Genomic DNA, 20,305 nt, shown 5'->3' with positions numbered 1-20,305 from the left:
ACTCTTTTGATGTTTCACTTCTTTTGTAATATTTTACTTAAATACATTCATTCAACTAAACCTTTATAAGGTAAACTCTTAATTTTCCGGGTATTCAGTATTTAAAACATTTTTATCCACAATGGTGTTATTCAAATTTTGCACAATTCATACATATATGTATGTACATATATCCATTTAATTGTAATTTTAAGGATGTATAATATATTTTTATAAGCTTTAAAGACAAGCATCTAAACGTGAAGCAATAAATTACATTTTTGCATACATTTCCTAGTACAATTAATAGCATGCGACGCAAAAACGAGATTTATTATTGCTGAAAGATTTATAGATATAATACTTGATAGATATAATTCTAATTATTTACATATAAAAATGCAAAGTTACATTAGATGCATTTACAGCTGATTTAATATAATAGAGTTAAAACCATGTTGTCTATTAATTTTCCTATAAATTAATTCAAACTTTTAATTAACTAATAAATTTAATGTTTTTGAACCCGTTTTTTGTTTATGTCACATTTATAACTGACTCAGAATGTGTTGCCAGTGAATATGCAATTCAAACCATTTTAAATTTAGATAGACAATATATTAATTAATATTAATCAAAAAAATAATATTTATGAATTTATCAAATATTTATTTATTTATTATTATGGCGAGCACAAACAGAAATAATTTTATTCTCAAAATTCGCGTTGATTTACTGTGACCAAAATGATCATCTATCAACAAGGAAACAAGACAAAAGCGTAAAAGATGAGATCACACACAAAAGCCCTCGTTACGTCCAGAAAATCACATAAATAAAACTAGTTTTGTTCTTACTGTAAATATTCTCCGTCATTGAAAGAATATTTTTTTGTTGCGAAATGATCACGGATATAATAAATCACCGGATACACATGATTCTCGTTGTAGTATACGACCTTAGATGCCCATCAAGCAAATGTCGCTTTCTAAAGGCGTATACCTATTTCCCTATTGGCTGGATGAGCGCTGCATTTTTATTTATAAAAATACGCTAATATTAAAAAAATACATCTATTGATTATAAATTGTATATCACATAATAATATATTTATAATGAATAATATAGATGTCACCGATTCTTAGACTTTCAGTATGGTGGTTAAAACTTGTAGATATTCATTATGTCTGATTGACTTACTCAGTTGGTACAGATATTCTCGTTGTAACGGAAGGTTACAGCGGAAGATTTAATAAAAAAATTAATTGTTAAAGTTCATCGTTGATTTTGCGGAAGCTGCGCGCGTTGGGTGCTGAAAAACACCAACCACGAGACCATTTTATGATCTTGAAATAAAATAACTTTTTTATATGCTCACGAATGTATAAAGCACCATAATTATTTTGTTGAAAAATAGATTAAACGGTGTTCAAAAGGAAGTAAAATTTAAGCACGTATTTTTTATCTATTTTAAAATAGTTCGAATTAGTAAATAAAATAAATTAAGCTGTCTTTAAAATAATTAAATCACTATTGCTTCAACGCTTCTACTTTTTCTTTCATTCTCGCCGTTATTCTAGCACAGTGAAAATGTGATAATTCACCTTGACCATCAATTTGTGCGTCTTATTTTTTCAAGCTATTTATGCACGCCATAATTAGTGTTATGAACGTTCTAATTTTTTCAAGTACCAAAATCAGCCGCGGTTTCAGGCAGAAATAATTATGACTAAAATCTAAAAGAGGTCGAATTCTTCGGCTTTTTTACCATCATTCAATATCAACACATTAGAAAGAAACAACGGTGAAACATAAAATGATAATAAAAAAGTTTTTTGAACACGCATTATGGTCATTACGGACTTGTGATGCGGTTTGCCGTAACGATGAACACAGTGACCGGTCGCGTGTTGAAAAAAGACAAATATTTGGGAAACGGTAGTCGCTTTCCGTTTTTATAATGCGACAGTTTGACCGTCGAAAGAGCACGTGTGAAATTTTCATTTTCGATTCACGCGGTGGGTATTATGAAAATTGTTTTTTCATTAGTTCCACATATGAAAGTGCTTGAATTGTCAACTAATGGACGCACGTCATCAACGTCTGTCTCGTACGTACTTTATTGAGTTTTTTATGACTACATCTTAACCACAAATGTTGAAATCAATTTTTATAAAAGTGAATGTGGTTTATAGAGATCAATCGATTCAGTAAATAAAATCTCTTTACAGTAATTTATAGCATTTTTTTGTAATTTGTTATATGTAGAATCTATCTACAATTTTATTAGAAATTACAGGTGGCGCATATAAATGTAGCTCAGATGCAAAAACAACTGTTTAAAATCAATATATTAAGACATTAAGTCCCTATATTTTAACTGACATTTTTGTTAAGCAAGTTTATGATATCCACTAGTTCTGTGTGCTCTTTCAAATTAACACATTGCCGAACAACAAGCAAGGGAATAAATAAATAAAAAATATATTTTTAATACAGTAAAGAAAACGTATTAATAAATATTAGAATTATAATATAATTTTAACTGGAAAGTTATTAAATAATTAATTTAATACTATGGCTTAAATATAATGTAATTAACCAGATTCAAAATTCACAAGTGAGCTTTTAAAAAAATTGTTTGTGTCATTACTAACATAAAGTATTTTTCTTTGTGTTTTAAAGACACAAACATTATTACATTATGATTGCGTCATCAAATTTTCATAAAACACGCTATTCATAAAATGTTATTGTGCTACTATCATTTCACAAATCTAAGAATTATCGTACTTCACCGATAATACAGGTCACTTTAACAGGAACGAAGAAAATTAATTTCGCGCCATAGTAATGTGAGTGTTTTTAACTATCTGTGCCATTACTCACAAATTAGACGTCTCCATAACAACCACTCAAACAACGAAAAGACAGATCTCTCACACTACATTTATCAACCCGTTTCTAAAGTTAGACTATACCTCTCATTACCACATAAGAAGAGCGGACCACATAAAAGCACAATCCATGCCGAGACATTAACCAATTATTTTAACTACCCTTTGTATCAAACAATAGTGCGACCCTACGTTTATTTCCATTGTTTAAACTCCCTGGTTAATTATCGCCAAAGAAACCATCTTAGAGAAGGCGTAAACACTTTTTTTAAATGTGTTCAACAAGCGATTCATTTGGTTAGTGCACATATTATAATTATATCTGCGATTAGTCAGAACGAAAACGATCATTATCAAAAATGTTACACTTACACACATCAGCAGACTGAAGCGACATGGGCAGGCACAGACAGACTCGGGAGCAATGGTTCTTAACCTTTTCGAAGTAAGGGAGCACTTAAATTTATAAAAAAATTCACGTAGCACGAAAAAAAAAACAAAACAATACAACATAACCTTTATTACAAATTAAACAGATTACATAACAGTTGAATAAAACATTAATTTAAAAATGTATACATATTTTTTTTAATTATAACTAAAAATACTCGAATGATAATCATTTAATGTGATACTTGAGTTTGACAGCAATATTAGATCTATATTTTCTATATGTATCTACTCTCAATTATTCGTCTTAATTGCTAAGTAATACAAATATGATTTATTATTATAAATATATTATCAATTATAATGTTATAAACAGCATACAGTACAAATAAAAACACTAAATCAGAGAGTAAAAAACACGAACTTTTTACAATGCAACATTCAACCGCATGCTGCAAATGAAATGTAAGACGAGAAGGTAGCAGATGTTGACGGAATTGAAGAAAGCAATTAGAAAGAGAGCGAGAAAACTCAATGCCTCCGGCACAAAATACCGACACCGATCCGAGAACGAACGAGAGCGAGAACGAGAACGCTGCAAGAATAATGAAGCGTATCCCACTCTTGTTCCGACGAGAGTATAGATGAACGGGCATTAAATTTTAGCTTTTTTCATTTCGCGGAGCACTGGTTAAGAACCTCTACTTTTATGTCTCACCAGAATATGATGAGGAATAGAAGCAGACTCAGGAAGACACATGCAGAGGTTGGTTAACACGGGAGAAATCAGTGGTTCCTCCAAAAAGCATCACAACGACAATCCCAGCTACTTCCCCATCACTCAGCCAACAAATACAACTCGACACTCCAGCAAAGATTCTCTAACTTCCAGGAACCGCATTCGTAATATAACACTATTTCTATACTATATTAAATTGAACTTATTAAATATTGTTAAGTCAGTTTAAGGAAGTAACGCTAAAGGTTGTTTTTAAGAAATTTAAAATGACCAGTAATCTCTTCTTTTAGATTGTTATTTAAAACAATTTAAAAATAATTTAAATCATTGCAGTTTCTCAAAATGACATTGTTTCAAAAAATATTTTGCAACTATGATAAAAAAAATCGATAAAGTTCGATTCTTTATATGAAGTTTTAGGTAAAAACTATTTTTCTGTTTTAATATATCTGCTAAATAAGCAATTTTTCGATATAAAATTTCGTCGTTATAGTAAGTCACAAAGTTTTTTTTTTTTTTCAGGAACAATTGATTCCATCTTTCAAGACGATTCACAACATTTCCTTTTATTAACACAGAAGAAAAGTAAAATTACGTGATCAGAGTTATATGTATTAGTACAGTTTCTTAAACATGCGGATGTTAAGAACATTTGCGGTAAATCAATTTTTTTATCAGCGAGTCTATATTGTGTAGGAACTTACTGGCAAGAGCGTCGATATGCTGTAAAAACTTTACTGAAATATACGTATCAAATAATTATATAGTAGATTTATCTTACATAGTAGCGTGTTCTTTAACTCTTTTTATGAATGTTTGACTTTTAACTTAGCATATTTGGGTCACCATCTTCTTTGCTTTTTTTTTGTCCTGCAGTCTTGAAAACAATATTTGTATCTTTTTGTAATAGTACACTTCAAAATAATAGCTCTTTATTGGTGTCATCAAAATTATATTTCACAAAGACCAGCAACTGAGACCACGAACTCTCCTTGTTGATTAATTTATTAAAAAAAACAACAGTAACTCTTTACTAAAATTTTACATCTAGAATATGCCTGATATACACTGCTAAATATTTTCATTTAACAGAGATATTTGTTGTATTTTTACTTTAGTATAACCCCAAAGAAGTATTCCTGATTATCCTAAGCACACAGGGCTTTATAAATCTTTCTCCAATTGTATGTATTTATTTGCTTTCAATTTGATAAAATATTTCATATTATTCAAACGTGCACTAAACTAAAAATTCGTGTACTCTTTCAGATGGACATTGTATTAAAATTGCTGAAACTATGTTAAAGTAGAAGCAAATCGAAAAAAAATACTAGCATATTTCTATGAGAGTCTAAAATATAATTTACCCTTAAAATATATTTTGCTACAATATATGATTTTGAAAATAAATGTGTTGTGACATTTAACTATTTAGATTTTCATTTTTATTTTGAAAATGGCTTGTAGTTCTTTTTAATAAAATTTACATTAAATTTTATTTTATGTAAAGTTCATAAAAACATTGTTACTAGTTTTAATTTTAATAACACTACATTGAGTACAACACTCTTTGAATTATTATTATAAATGATAAAAATATAGGTCAATTGGCAAATGTATAAATGTCCTAAAGTTAGTCATGTCAACTGACATGAGTAAGTTACCTTGGGGTTTTTATTTATTGATCTTACCTTGGGGTTTCTATTTATTAGTTATTTTTCCCTAATATCTTAAGAATGAGAACACCTTTCTTCTTGCTTATTTATACAACAGATTCGTTGAGAGTTATTATAATTAATTAGCCACGGTATAGAAATAGTATACTGTTTAAGTGATTTAAATTATAATTCAATATTATGGAAACACTAATATCATAGTTATAATTAATTAAAATGAAGGCTTTAATATTGTTTTTTTACTACTTATTTAAATTTATATAAATAATATGGTTTTAATAAATTTGCTACAGTATTTTAATTTAACAGGTATTTCAAGTAATATATGTAACGTTGAAATAAAAAAGAATGTGGCTAATGTCATATTATAATCTTCATTAAAATACTAACATCCTGCCTTTCGATTCTTTTTATTGTGATAAATAACAGGATTTATTCAATAAATAATATACTGGCATTTTTATATTTGTTTGTAACTACTTGTTATTACTGATGGTTTTGTAATGAGTTCTATTTTTATTTTTTTATAATTTTAAAACATCTTATTTATATTGTAATAACACACGTGTAGACAATAAGCATATGTATATATTTGCAAAGTTCCCATCTTAAAGAAGTGGAAACTTTTTAAAACAAAACATATTTATGTGTGAGTGTTAGACCACTAAAACTAAGTGTTACAATTTCATTGCAAAAAAATATTGAAAAAAATAGTGAAAGTGTATAAATAATATTCTGGTGTTGGCTGTAGTGGGAGATTTGAGGAACGCTATATACAAGTGAAACAACACAGCCACTCATTTATTATTTTTATTCTGTACAAATGCTTTAAGTTTAGATATTATTTAGCAGTGAATGATATCAATATATGTTTTTAATATTTTATATAAATCATTTATATAAATATAATGTTTCACTCTTCTTAAATTAAAAAAATCAATACTGGTATTTTAACAATACCGGTACTGAAGCAAAGTGTAATTCACTAGAATTTTTACGAAATAATAAAATAAACATAATTAAATACCAAACACAAGTTTTCTTGAAGTAAAAAAATAGTAATTCTTTCCTTGCATAAGTAAATAACTTTTTTCAAGGTTTTTAAATAAAAAATATGTGTTTTTTTAGTTAAAAACATATCTTTTTATCGTTTTGAAGTCCAGTGTAATATTTAATAAAACTGTTATTAGTTAGAATATATTTTTAATAATCTTTAATAAAAAGCAGTTTATCAGATAAAAACATAAATCTTAATATGTTTGTATCATATTCATATTATTATTAATAAAAAATATAAATTCTTACAGTGCATTTAATGTGAAAAAGTTATATAGTGAGAAACACAATTTTCGAATAAATTAGTAGTGACGTATTTTAAATGAAAAAATATATTTTTTGTTAGAAAAGGTTGTGAACTATTGTAATTAATCAATAATTTTCGTTAAGAGTTAATATGTATATTATAACTTCATAATTTAGCACACTTTGATGCACTATCAATTGATCAATTACTATAAATGTTTTTAATAACACACGCAAAAAATTAGTTTGTTCCATATAAACTGGTTTTCATCCTACTTGCTTCCTTCCTTTCATCTCGATAATTCTTCTCAACACCTCAAGACAAATAAACGACTATAACCTGTATAAGCACAATGGATTTTGGAAGGTAACCGATAATTATGATATTTTTTTATACCTGTCTGAACATCGATCTCTTATCAAATCTGCCAACTTTCTAAGCCATACACAAATTCAATTATTAATAAAAAAATATGCAATGTAGTAGTGTAATATACAATTTAACATTTAACTGATTGCCTATTACAAACCTAAAAAAATAATCTTATGACTTGATGCTTATTCATTGTTTTGTAAAGATAATCAGGTCATGTGAATAGCGCTTAAATTTTGATCGACATGAATATAAAGGTAGTCTTTGGCTTTTATTGTTCACTGACAATGAGCTCATTGATTGCCTAAATAAAAAATACAAAATTGTGTCAAGTAGCAAATTTTCATATATGTTTACATCGAGTTCGTTGTCCGGGCATTAATTCAGCAATGACACACATTTCAAAAACCAAAACGCATCAAAACTAGATTCGTGCGAAAGTAAAAATATACCGACGAATTAAATAATGTCTCTGTATAATTTTTGCTTTCTAAATTCGGCTGTTATTAGCAATAAATGTGCCAAAATAACGACATTGTTCTTTACCGATCTGAATAATTCACAGATTGGTTACGATGTTAGAAAGTGGTTTATAATAAGAACGAATCTTCGATACCGTTATTTTTTTATTTCTAACCATTCACTTATGACTTATTTCATCTTCTTTTATAAATGATACACATTATTATTTTAAATTATTATATTTAATGCAATTATTCGATTTATAAACTAAAAATATATATATTATTGTTCTTTCGTCTTGCTATCACTATTTATACTACTAGAACTGTATCCATTTCGATGGCTAGAATCTACAATGCTCTTTTCATCCTTTTTGGGATTCTTAACGTAAGTTTTGATGTAAAAATCAATGAAAAGGATCAGCATGAACAAATTTTGGGGCACTACAAAAGCTGCTACCCAAGCAGGATAATCACAATTTGGTATCAACACCAAACATAGATAATGCAAAACCAAAATCAAAAATTGAAACTGAAATTAAAATAAAAACATTAATAAAACAAGCAAAGTTTATATAAATTATATTTTAAACTTACGATTTGTAGTTGAGTTATGTGTTTCTTCCACCAAAGCGATTTCTGATACTTCTTGTCGATCAAACTCAGTAAATAGTAGGCGTACATAATCACGTGAACGAAAGAGTTGATTACTCCCAAAGACGTTCCGTGTCCTCCTGTAAATAACCAAAATATTTAAGATCCAAAATAAAATCGTTTAATACTTCCTCAATTTTAACGTGACCGTGAAAGTGAATCAAAACGGTACTTGCTTTCTACAAAACCGTTAAGTGTGCCCTTCGAAATTGATCTTATCGTATTTGGAACGATGTCGGCTTTTGATTAGTTTAGTATACAAAAAATGATGTATCTTACGTGTAAAAAACTTGATACACGGTATCATTTCATAGGTTACTATTATGATTGACAGATGATCGATTTAATACAATACCTATATAAATTGGAGGGATCAGAAAGTTTCATATTATATGTAAGAATGCGTTTCACTTATATATAAAAAATTACATGTATTTTATTATTATTACTATTTTATATAATGTGATTATAAACAATACAATATTTTAATTAAAGTAAGCTTATTACTAAATCATATTACTATAATTGAGATATCGATTGCTATCTTTAAGTAACGCGATTCATTTATATGCATTAATTAATTTATATATTTATATCACAATGGCAGAGTGCCATTGCGAAGAATATAATAAGTATAAGTAATTAAACAACAATATGATAAAATAGTATTACAATCAATCATTTATAATGTTAAGCAACTAAATTTATTTCATTTCTTACCAATAAATATTATAATAGTTTAATTTTACTCTGACTGAGTTTCTGACCATTTATTTTATTTCAAAATAAAGTATTATTTTATTCGCCTATTTTCATGTATATTTAAAATAAAGATATGTTATTTAAAAAAAAGATAAAACAGACGTACAATATAATCCTTAATTTCATAACCTACAATATAATGTTTTAGGTATAATAAGAAAAACCACATAGGATTGATTAGAACATAGTGGTTACTTATTTATTTTATACAAGGATTTTAATGGATAATGAATTTTTATATTTTTTTAAGCAGTGTTTTTCGTTAAAACATGTGAGTCATTGGATCATTGGATCATTGGATCATTGGAATTTTAATATATGCCATCTAGCGACGATGCGATGAAACTTTATTATGCAAATATTGTGTTATATTTTAACATATTTGCATTTTTTCATTGTTAAATCGCACTAATGGCATAGCGACCTATTTTGGTTTAAATTAATCACCTCGATATTTATCGAAAACCTAATCAGTATTTATGATAATCTCCAATAAATTGAATTGCTTGTAATTATTTTTATATATTATTTTTAAATAAACTGTAAAAGTATTGTTGTATTTTATAAAAACAGATTGTTTGGAAACGTAAGAATTATATTGTTATATTTTTATAAAATTAGGCAGTATATTGAGATTAAAAAATATATAAAAATAAATCTACTAATGTTTTTTTTTATTTAAAAATAAAAATAATTATTGCATTTTGTGAAAAAATTCCTCTCTAATATATATTCAAGTAAATGCAAGTTTTAACCAAATTTTAATATTGAATTAAATTATTTGCTTTAATTTATTTTGTCATTTTTAATTAAAAAAATTAAAAAAAAATAATTAACCTGGAATCTTTTAAGTAAAAAAATATCAGTTAATTTAAAAAAATCTTGATACTTTTAATAAACATAAAAATTATTAGAAACCCGTTTAAAAATTTCCTATATATTAAAAAGTGTCAAAGAAATACAATAATTATTCTAAAATTTGATTGAAAGAATTTTAGAATAATTATTGTATTTCATTTTTGCCACGTTTTGACATTTGTAATGGAATATTTTTAAATGTTTCATATCTAGATGAAATTATTGCGCAACCTCTAAAAAGACAGTTCAACAACGCAGGTAGTAAACTTTTTTCCCAGATCTACCGCTGCACTATATGTAGCTGATAATATTCTGTTTTTGTTTTTCTTAATCGATCTTTTTATTTTTAAATTACTTAACAGTTGTACATGATATAGTTAAAACAATACTTTTATAACTGCAGAAATTCTAGAAATTACTTATATTTCCTAGTTATTATTGTGCATCTGTGCACTATCGCAATAGCTAATATTAAAATGTATTTTCCAAATAAATTTTAATCGATACAAATTGTGTTTAATTTTAAGTCTGTTTAAAGCAATTATTTATATAATAATATTTTTGCAAAGCTAGCTGTAGTTACTGAAACTCATTACTCATAATAAATCCTACATCAACCATAACCTAATGGGTATTTTATACCGCAGGAATAATTAAAATTAAGCTTCGTACCATACATTATTATGTCCATTATGCAATAAAACAATTTTTTCATATCAATACAAAGGCGTTGAATATTTTTTATAAAACTAATATAAAATATTTTTTATTGTACAAATTTATTCTGTACTCTTTAATTTATTGCTTATTATTTTATACAGAAATCTTTTACATTAATTCAAATTAAAAATATATATGTATATATAATGTTTTTTATTTATTATTTCTTCAGTTATATATGTAAATATATATAACTCTCTAGGAAATCTCAAAATAGTAAAAGAGCGACAACCGTACATGTACGGCGATACTCCTTAAAGTGTTAAGAAACTGGATGATAGGTGATTCGACTAGTGCGTACATCGTGGCATTAGCACACATGACGCAATCGTAAATTTCGCAGAACATTTTTGAGAAAACTTTATATGATTTAAAAATCGGTTACCGAGTCAAAAAAGTTTTTGGTAGTTTTTTTATACGGATAATAACCAATTATTCTCATACAAAGGTACGTAAAGTATTTTTTCTGAACTTTTTCGATTATGTAGAAGTATTTTGTTATTAGCGGATTTCAAATAAAAGATTTTGATTTAAGAATGCTGCAAAACAAGAGGACACAAATAACTGACGGGTCGTCAAAATGAAACGCGTCTTGTAAGAACGCAAGTATGTATAGAGAAAACCTACATTTGTTCTTAAAAGTGATTTTGTGATATTCAGTGAATGAGATCATACATAATCTAAATCATTCAGTCTAGAGATTGATGCTGAAATAAATCGAATACATCTAAACAATTTTAAATCGTCGGCATACAAAAAAAATATAATTTTTAACTGCCGTATTTATGTTATTAAAGAATAACAAGAAGAGCATATGGACTAGATTGGACCCTTAAGGAACTCCTGAAGGAGTGAAATATTTTTTGACAATCGACTGTCTACTATCGCGCCACTTACTCGGAAATAAAATATATGACTATTCGAGAGCAAAATTTGCATCAGTCTTTGTTAAATGCAATTTATTATAAGCAATAAGTAGGGACTAAAGAAGGGATCATTTTAAGACCATCTGTTGTCATTAGACTCATTAAAAAATTAGGCTAAAGAATTGTTTTTATATGGTAAATTTTATAAACAATTATAGGAAATGTTTTTTATGACATAAGAGTGTATAATGTTACCATAAGTTTATGTTTAATGCAATGAATTATACTCAGGAACTGTAACTGAAAAATTGTTTTTATTGGATGAGCTATATAAACAATGTCAAAAACTGTTCTTTATGAAACAGTCAGACTATTTTTAGAAATTATATTAAAAATAAATAAACAATTTTACACTTCAGCTTGTTCAGACATGTGTATTGTACATTGACAAATATTATCTGTAATCGAAAATCTCGTAATATGATGATTAGAGTATTATGACGCAAAATTGTGACGCGTCTGCATGCGAGCAACCACCTAGACTTCCTATAACCCTGACTATTACTTATCTGACGGATCGTTAAACAATGCTGATTACCATTTTCGCGTGATGCGAACACCAAAGGCCGGTGCCCATTGAAAATGAAATGAACGCATCAATTATTCAATGTGCGATACACTTTTCTACCCGGTTGCCAAACTGTTAAATTTGATCGAACGTCAAACATGTGCTCTTGCAATTTGCTACTATAGATTGAGAAATGTGTATATAAACTGCATAAATGTGTAGTGAATGCATTAACATTTTCATACGCGGAACTATAAAGATTCGAATGCGATAATTGTATTGTTAATATTATATAATGGGTGTTGCGCATGTGACGTTTTTGTGTTGTCACATAATTTTGTGTCATTATTTTTTGTGTACGTGCCAGCTTTCTATTGTGTCTATATTTGAAAGATTGTTGATTTGGTCGTGGAAAGGTCAAGTATAGTACACGTAATGGAATTGCTGTTCTTTGTTATGTTACTGAGGATAAAATCGATTTAAAAAATACAAAAAAAAAGTAGCACATAAATAGACTTAATTACTCTCATATATTATAAAAAAATCTTTCAAAAATAGACTGGCAACAATAGGCAACTTTTATTTATTTTTAATTTTAAAAACTGTTAATATACATTTATGAACTCTACTTTTTTCTGTTCTGAAAAAAATTTTAACTTAATTTAGATATACATAAATTAAGTCAATTATTAAGAAGATTAATCTATAAAAAATCAAATATAACATTTACATAAAGGGTGTGAAATCTCCTGGTGATTTTCAAATGTGACATAAAAACCTTTACAACAGAATAATTTAAATCTACATAACGCAATTACGGAGTATATGAAGTGATAGTAATAGTTTACATTCAATGTAAATTAAAATTATTATAATTTTAGTCCCTGTTACAATAATATATTTTTTTAAGCCTGCATTATTATTCTGTGTGACAAAATTTAAATATAATCAGTAATATCTGTAAAAAAGCACATCTACTACAAAAATATGTACGTCACACATTTTTTGTAAACATAAAAAACGCAGTGAAACCCTATGCATTTGTATTTTTCCTCCAAAAATCTGTTATAAAAGCTTATAATTATAACTCTTGTGTTCTTATCGAAGTGTGTGAAAAAATATAATAAAAATATATATATAATTTTATTAAAAAATTTTCTTTGCTTTTACAGATTATACAGTAAATTACAAATACAAATAAAAAATAAAAATTTAATTCCAATGCAAATTAGAGACGCTAAAAATATTTTAGCAAAACACTATTAACATTATTTTATACGCCAAACTTTTACATAAATATCTAAAATTACAAAAATTACTGATTGAGTGTTTTATGTTACTGAAGTATAGTAAAGATTGTAAAGCGACTTTTAAAAATAAATCTATAATGTTTTTTTAATTTTTAAAAATTGCTTCAAAAACAAGCAAACTTTTTACAATCAATATAAAAGTCAATAAAATCAATTTAAAGATTTTAAAGACGAAGCAAAATAAAACAAAAAAACTTATATTACAGTATATTTATTTTCATCAATAAGTTCATAATAACATCGTTCGACACGTAATTAAATTTCTGCCCTGTGACTGGTCGGTCGCCTTGAGGGGTACCGGATGGTATTAGTTATTTTTGGTCAAAGTAAATTTAGCAAGATTATAATATTATCGCACCTTTCACTATCGTTATAGATTTATATTTTGTATAAATTATAATTATGCCCTTTCTTATCGTGTGTTTAGTTATTATATTTATTTTTAATTTTTGTAAGCGTATCAAGTAAATTCTGCGTGTATTTGTTTTTGTGCACTGACTCTTAAAAATTATCGTATAGTTACAAAGTCCATAAATTATATATTTGGACTTATGAACTACGGACTCAAGTTGGAAAATATTTATTTAATTTTTTAAGCTTATTGAATAAAATGGGATTAACATTGCAATGTTGATAACCCTAATATACAATAATTCGGATCAATCTCAACATTTAAATTAAATGTTAAAAATAAAGGTATGTGTCATAAAAGCAACGATCTTTAATAGCGGAATTGTGTATATTATTGAATTATGTGAATTCATAGTAATTCAAGAGACTTTAATTCCCAAATCATCTTTCCGGCATTTTTGTGATAAATAAGTCACGGATTGTCTCTTTATATAAATGTTGCTCTTATGATCAATTTTATGTTGCAATGTCAATAGCAGAGCCTTCAAAATAATTTAATAAAAAGCATCGTGTAGGATACAAAATTTAGTGATATGTTAAACGGCTAATGTTTCTTAACTATTGAAGAGAAAAGTTTTAAGAAAAATATTAGTTAAGTGGGTGGGACGTAAAATAATAATTTAAGATAACCAATGAAAAGTAGTTTCAATTAAAATATACTAAATCAATTTCTGAGACAAATAAATGATTTTTAAAATAAATAAAATATTAAAATATATAAATACGCATAACAGATAAATATAATCTGATTTTCTGGTCTGACACTGAACATTGCACTGTTATGCATAGTCGATATTTGTTTTAAAATGGTACTTCGATTGTGCTCAAAAGAAAAATAAACTTTGATTCTATCCTAGCCTGATATTTTATTTAGACTTGTGTGGTTCGATTATTGATTTTTTGCAAATTTAATAAAATTATTTATATTTTTGTATGATAAACTAGTGGTAGAAGTGGGTGTCTAATACCTTAAAGACCTGAGTTTAAATCCCATATGAACCCAAATATTTTTTTTTATTATTTATATCGTGTTTGAAAAATCGAAATAAGTGATTAATATATAATTATTATTTCGATCGATTATCACAGATTAGGTTTTCTTAGATTTTCCTAATCTCGCAGATGAAAATCATAATGAATAATTTAAATACAATTTAGCTAGCTAATCATGCATAATGACAAACTGTTCAAATATTTTATAATTAATAAAGTAGATGTTGATAATTTATACACTTTCATTTGAATATATCTAACTTAGTATTTGTTGGTTGTATTAACCCCATTGTAACTCATTGGAGTATTGAAATATTTACAATAAAATCGAATAATCGTTTTTTATTTTATTTTTTATAAAAATATATAATAGCTAATAATTATTTAAGGTTCTATGCTGTAATTATTTTGTAAAATGATATATAGAGCATATGAATATCTACAAAGTTAATTCTTTAAAATATTACAAAACTCTACGTAAAATTTATATTTTTTTTGCTAAAAATAAGCAATAATAAAACTTGATGTCCATTACTTTATACTGCATGAATTATATGGTTACTAATATGAAGCCACTGGTTGTTCTCAAAATTGATTTTATTGCATTCAAAATATTTTTTTTAAATTAGTTTCAGTATCAAGTATATGTATACATAGGTTTCAATATTCAATAAATGTATGCGAAAAGTAAGAACAAAATAAGTCTAAAAAATAAAAGATTTAACTTCAAGATTGACTTAATATATATTCAGTGAATTTAAAAATTCAAAATGAGTTGCTTAATAATTACGTTATAGAAGTGTCACACCAGCACATTTTTTGGCACCCAACGCGCGTACGTTTTCAATAAATTTACATTACTTTTTACTGCTTTAAATTCACAATTTTTATATGATACTACTGTAATACTTTATTTTAGCAGCAATTCTTCCTTTCACACAAAATAAACAAATCTCGCACTCAATTGCCATTTTGAACACAGGACCATATCGAAAACAGTAGTGAAAAAATACTTATTTTTATACTAATCTTGTACCCTTACTTTCTTTAAAATTTGTTTAACAATATGTAAATGGCATATATCCGTCATTGATTCCAGACGTCACACATATAAAATATATTTAAATTTTCCCTACTCTATAATTATGTAAAATAATTCATACTATATAAATTGATTAATATCAATAAATTACTGAAAGACAACGTCATTTTCTTATTGAATTAAATATATATTGCAATAAAAGTTTATTGTATTACCTTTTTCGAGATAATTTGTAAATTTACGGAAATGTTAAAATTAACCCGCAAAGTCGACCTATCCATCGACAGAGAATTAACATAAAACACATACAAAATGCAGACCGTGAAAATCGCCTACCTAAACAGTGAATACAATTGAATTGTGTTATTTTTATGGTGAAAAGGTGAATGGAATGTCAATGGGTTTTCGAAATCATTTTTAAAACGCAACCCTTCACACTATTTTTATATGCAATTCAATTTTACACAATACATAATAAATGTAAATCTTTCTTAACTCTATGAACAATTATTATTGATCATAACTCAATAATTATCAAATTTACATGGAAAACTATGAGGTTATCCATCACTTAATCTACGTACACTTTATTTTCTAATAGTCTTCTACAGTGTTTTTATAAGTGACAAATTCATTTTATAGCATATATATTAAATCATTTGCATCCAAATTTAGATAAAAATATGCTTTATAAATATTGTAATATATGTATATTTGAGTGTGTTGAACTCGCAACTTATTTTTTTTCTAAAATGAAAACGTTTTACTTTGGTTTTGAGTAAAGTCAGTCAAGGACAATTATGTTACATATTTAATAATTATTATTAATCAACATACTATTATTAATTTATTTTCAAGGTCACTTGCAAGGGCATTTAATTTAATTTATTTCAAACTTCAGCTTATCTTTTATAATAAAAAAAATAGAATAACATTAATAAGCAGCATTAATTTTTTTTGAGATCGTCACATAAATTACTATTTAATTAGCAATTAATAATTTAAGATTGAATTACCTGGCAAGTATTTGACAGCAGACCATATCAAACATACCATTCCAGTGTGGTGATAAACGTGCAAAAACGATATATGACTCTGTTTCTTACGAAGAACGAAAAAAATCTGCAAAAAAAAACATCATTATGATTAAATCAGTTTTTTTATAATCATATTTTTTTATACAAAACTCACCGTATCCACTAAATCAATTAGTTTTAAAACAAAATAGAAATACACTAATCTGGCTATCTCCATGGCCTCTTCTGTGTTTTTGTAATCTACTGGTTCGCAAAACCACTTATATTTGGTGCCCCATGCTAATGCTATAGCCTAAATTGAAATAAATATGATTAATATATACTTTTTGTATTTTATATTATTAAAATATATTTAATACCTTATACACGACATAAAAACATGCGACTATCTGCGCTATGTTAAAAACTATCATTACTTTCTTTAGCTCGAAAGGTTGTTTGTTTTTCATCAGTTCTGGTCCTAATTTTTTTATGAAGTACAAGTAAAACGCCATCATGGCTACGATAGGAAAAGGAGAGCCTATCAAAAACCATGACGATGTTCTTGGATCTTAAAAGTACAAAAAATATATATATATTATTTATAAAAACGCACGTTTACATAAAAGCAGTCGTTTAATTAATGCTATAAAAAATGATAATCCGCGATAAGGTCAAAGTATATGAACTTTTGTCGAATATGTAAATGTTTACAATTTTTGGTAATCGGTCAAAGTATTTCGAAAAACAGTCAAAATCCCTTTTTTGTTCGAAAGAGCTACCACGTGTATTAAAAAATAATAGGTAAATACTATATAATGGTTTAATCTAAGGTGCTTAAGATGATTACTTCATTTAAGTCATAGTGTATTATCAATTTTTTTTTTATATTTTATCATTACTTGTGCCGAAATTATATTTTGTTATCCTAAGATTGTATTTGAATGGCGCAAATTTACATTAAATATGTATTATTTGCTAGCTTGAAAATATAAGGTATTTTACTGTTTTCTTTATTGATATATTAAAAAAGCTGCTAGAAAATATGATATTTGCTATCTTAACAATAGATAGTATGGAAGGACTGCTGTGATTCATTACTACCTATACATTATATATTACCATAAACTATTTTTAAATATAAAAAAACATATTAAAAACCTGTTTTATGTACGTCTTTAACATATTTCACTCTCTTTGGCCCACTCTCTAATCTAACCTTGTGCTACTTAATTCAGTTTTAATGAATTAACATTAATCGTATACAATTAAAACATTAACAACGTAACCAGGCTACATTTAATTGCCACAATAGCTAAAAAAAATGTTATTCTTAAATAAATAATAATTTATATACTGTGAAATTTATTAAAAATAATAAATTATACTATGTTTTTTTTTGCTTAAAAACACAATATTTTTTATAAACAGTAGATTTAGTATATAAAAAATATGTAGATTTAAATGTAAAGTATTATTTTTAATAGAAATCAATATCTTAGCATAATCTGCTGTCAACAAAGTTTTACATTAAAATTGTAACTATTCTAATATAAAAACATTGTATTTAAAGCAAGATATTTCAGAACAATCCGTGCAAATTTATTTTTATTAGAAATAATATCTGTTTTATGTAACAATATCTGGTACTTAATATTAAATCATATAAAAAAATAAAATAACATACACGTGTCTTATTTAATTTTATTAAATATATGGAAAAAAATATTAATTTAATAAAAAAACTCAATACTTTAAATGTAAATATGTGCGACATTGAACTTTGATTTGTAATATAACATTACTGCATTATCTTTAATTGAATTAATTATAATCAAATATTAGTATATTTATATATTATCCTAAAAGAAATATGTATATATTAACCACTCCAAGTGTTGAAGAGCGTGTCGTATCCGTCCCATAGCTTCCGCAGTATCAGCGCCATTTCTCGAGCACTTTCTTCCAAACTTTAAGTCTAAGCTAGTGTATCGTGAAAGCTCACCAACTAAACAACATTTCGTAAACACACACAAATTAATTTTGGTAGTGGATTGATCACATTTTCATCACCAGTGACCGACGGATGACCGACGACTGGTGAACCGGGTAAACACTCCGAGGGCCGTCGCGGTAAAACTAAAGCCGGATCACAGTGAATTAAACGTACGTATATCGGTTTCATTAATAATTTATAATGAATAATGTACGGAACAATGTAAGACAACTCGTTGTTATGCGGTCATATGGTAATCTGAAGTTAATTCATATACATGTGAATTTCTCTTGGACACTCGTACTATTCCACAAATCATCGTCGGCTAACACGTAGTTAAGGTACGAGGCGTCCTTGTCACTCAGTGTTATGATAGTTGTTAGGTTATATTATGTTTCATTGAAAACATTATGTGAAACAATAGACTAGGCCTTTTATAGGGATTCTTAACGTTATTTTGCAAGTAATCACAGCTTGTTAGAACCAGTAGCAGATCAAAGTGAAGATTTTTTTAATGTATGTATGCATAATTACACGATCATTAAAAAAACATACAGAAATATAGTACAATAATCCTTAATACAATTGTTTGATAAGGCAAGACATATGTCTAGTTAATTAGTGAATCTCAACGCGACTTAAAAGTTAAAAAATCATTTGGCTGGACATCATTTAAACGCAGGTGGATTAAGCCCGACTAATTTCGTGAAAATCGGCCCACTTATCATTTGAAGACTCGTTAAGGTACTTTACTACAATATAAACAATTTTAAATTAATAATAATTGCACAAGAGCAAAGCAATCTAACGCGAAGTTGAACCGTTGAAAAGTTAAAACACAACTCCAACATTAACAGTATATACTAGTACTCTCCCGTAAGCCTAAAATAAATACGTTGTCAATATATGATCAAAGAATATATATAGAAAAATATAATACCACGTTCAAATTGATTCCATGCTGTAAGATGAAAAGTAGCAACTCTTAAAATCAGTCCTATCTCAAAAAGCCATACCTATAAAAGCGAATAAATCATTGAAAACTCCAATAATCAATATAGACTGAGAAGGAATTTAAAATAGTTTAAAGCTTCTGTAGTTTTAATAATGTAACTGTAGGGTTTATGTCACCTGCATGATTAATTTAGAAATCGTGTTCACGACCACTCCAATCAAATGAAAATAAATATCTTGTTTTGAAAGTAAGGTCGAGCAATCTCGGAACTAAACAATTGCGTTATGAATTGTTAATATTTCACGAACTATTCGTAAGCACAAAGGTTCCTAATCAA

The 20,305-nt window shown here is 26.8% G+C and overlaps 1 protein-coding gene across 1 annotated transcript; it reads right to left on the bottom strand.

The window, feature by feature from the left end:
* Positions 1–8,044: 8,044 nt before the first annotated feature.
* LOC148227626 (very long chain fatty acid elongase 7-like) lies at positions 8,045–19,185 on the bottom strand. The gene is made up of 6 exons (XM_088202412.1): positions 18,905–19,185; positions 17,398–17,588; positions 17,193–17,330; positions 17,018–17,123; positions 8,415–8,551; positions 8,045–8,349 (listed from the first exon to the last, which is right to left on the bottom strand). The coding sequence occupies exons 1-6, from the start codon at positions 18,963–18,965 to the stop codon at positions 8,101–8,103; spliced, it is 882 nt and encodes a 293-aa protein (XP_088058538.1). The 5' UTR covers positions 18,966–19,185; the 3' UTR covers positions 8,045–8,100.
* Positions 19,186–20,305: the final 1,120 nt, after the last annotated feature.

The sequence above is a fragment of the Plectrocnemia conspersa genome, unplaced genomic scaffold, assembly GCF_051122295.1.
Source record: "Plectrocnemia conspersa isolate PC_06_02 unplaced genomic scaffold, ASM5112229v1 ptg000013l, whole genome shotgun sequence".
In the NCBI taxonomy this organism is placed as follows: Eukaryota; Metazoa; Arthropoda; class Insecta; order Trichoptera; family Polycentropodidae; genus Plectrocnemia; species Plectrocnemia conspersa.
The sequence above is the reverse complement of the archived record's forward strand: the minus strand, read 5'-3'. Positions and strand labels throughout refer to the sequence as shown.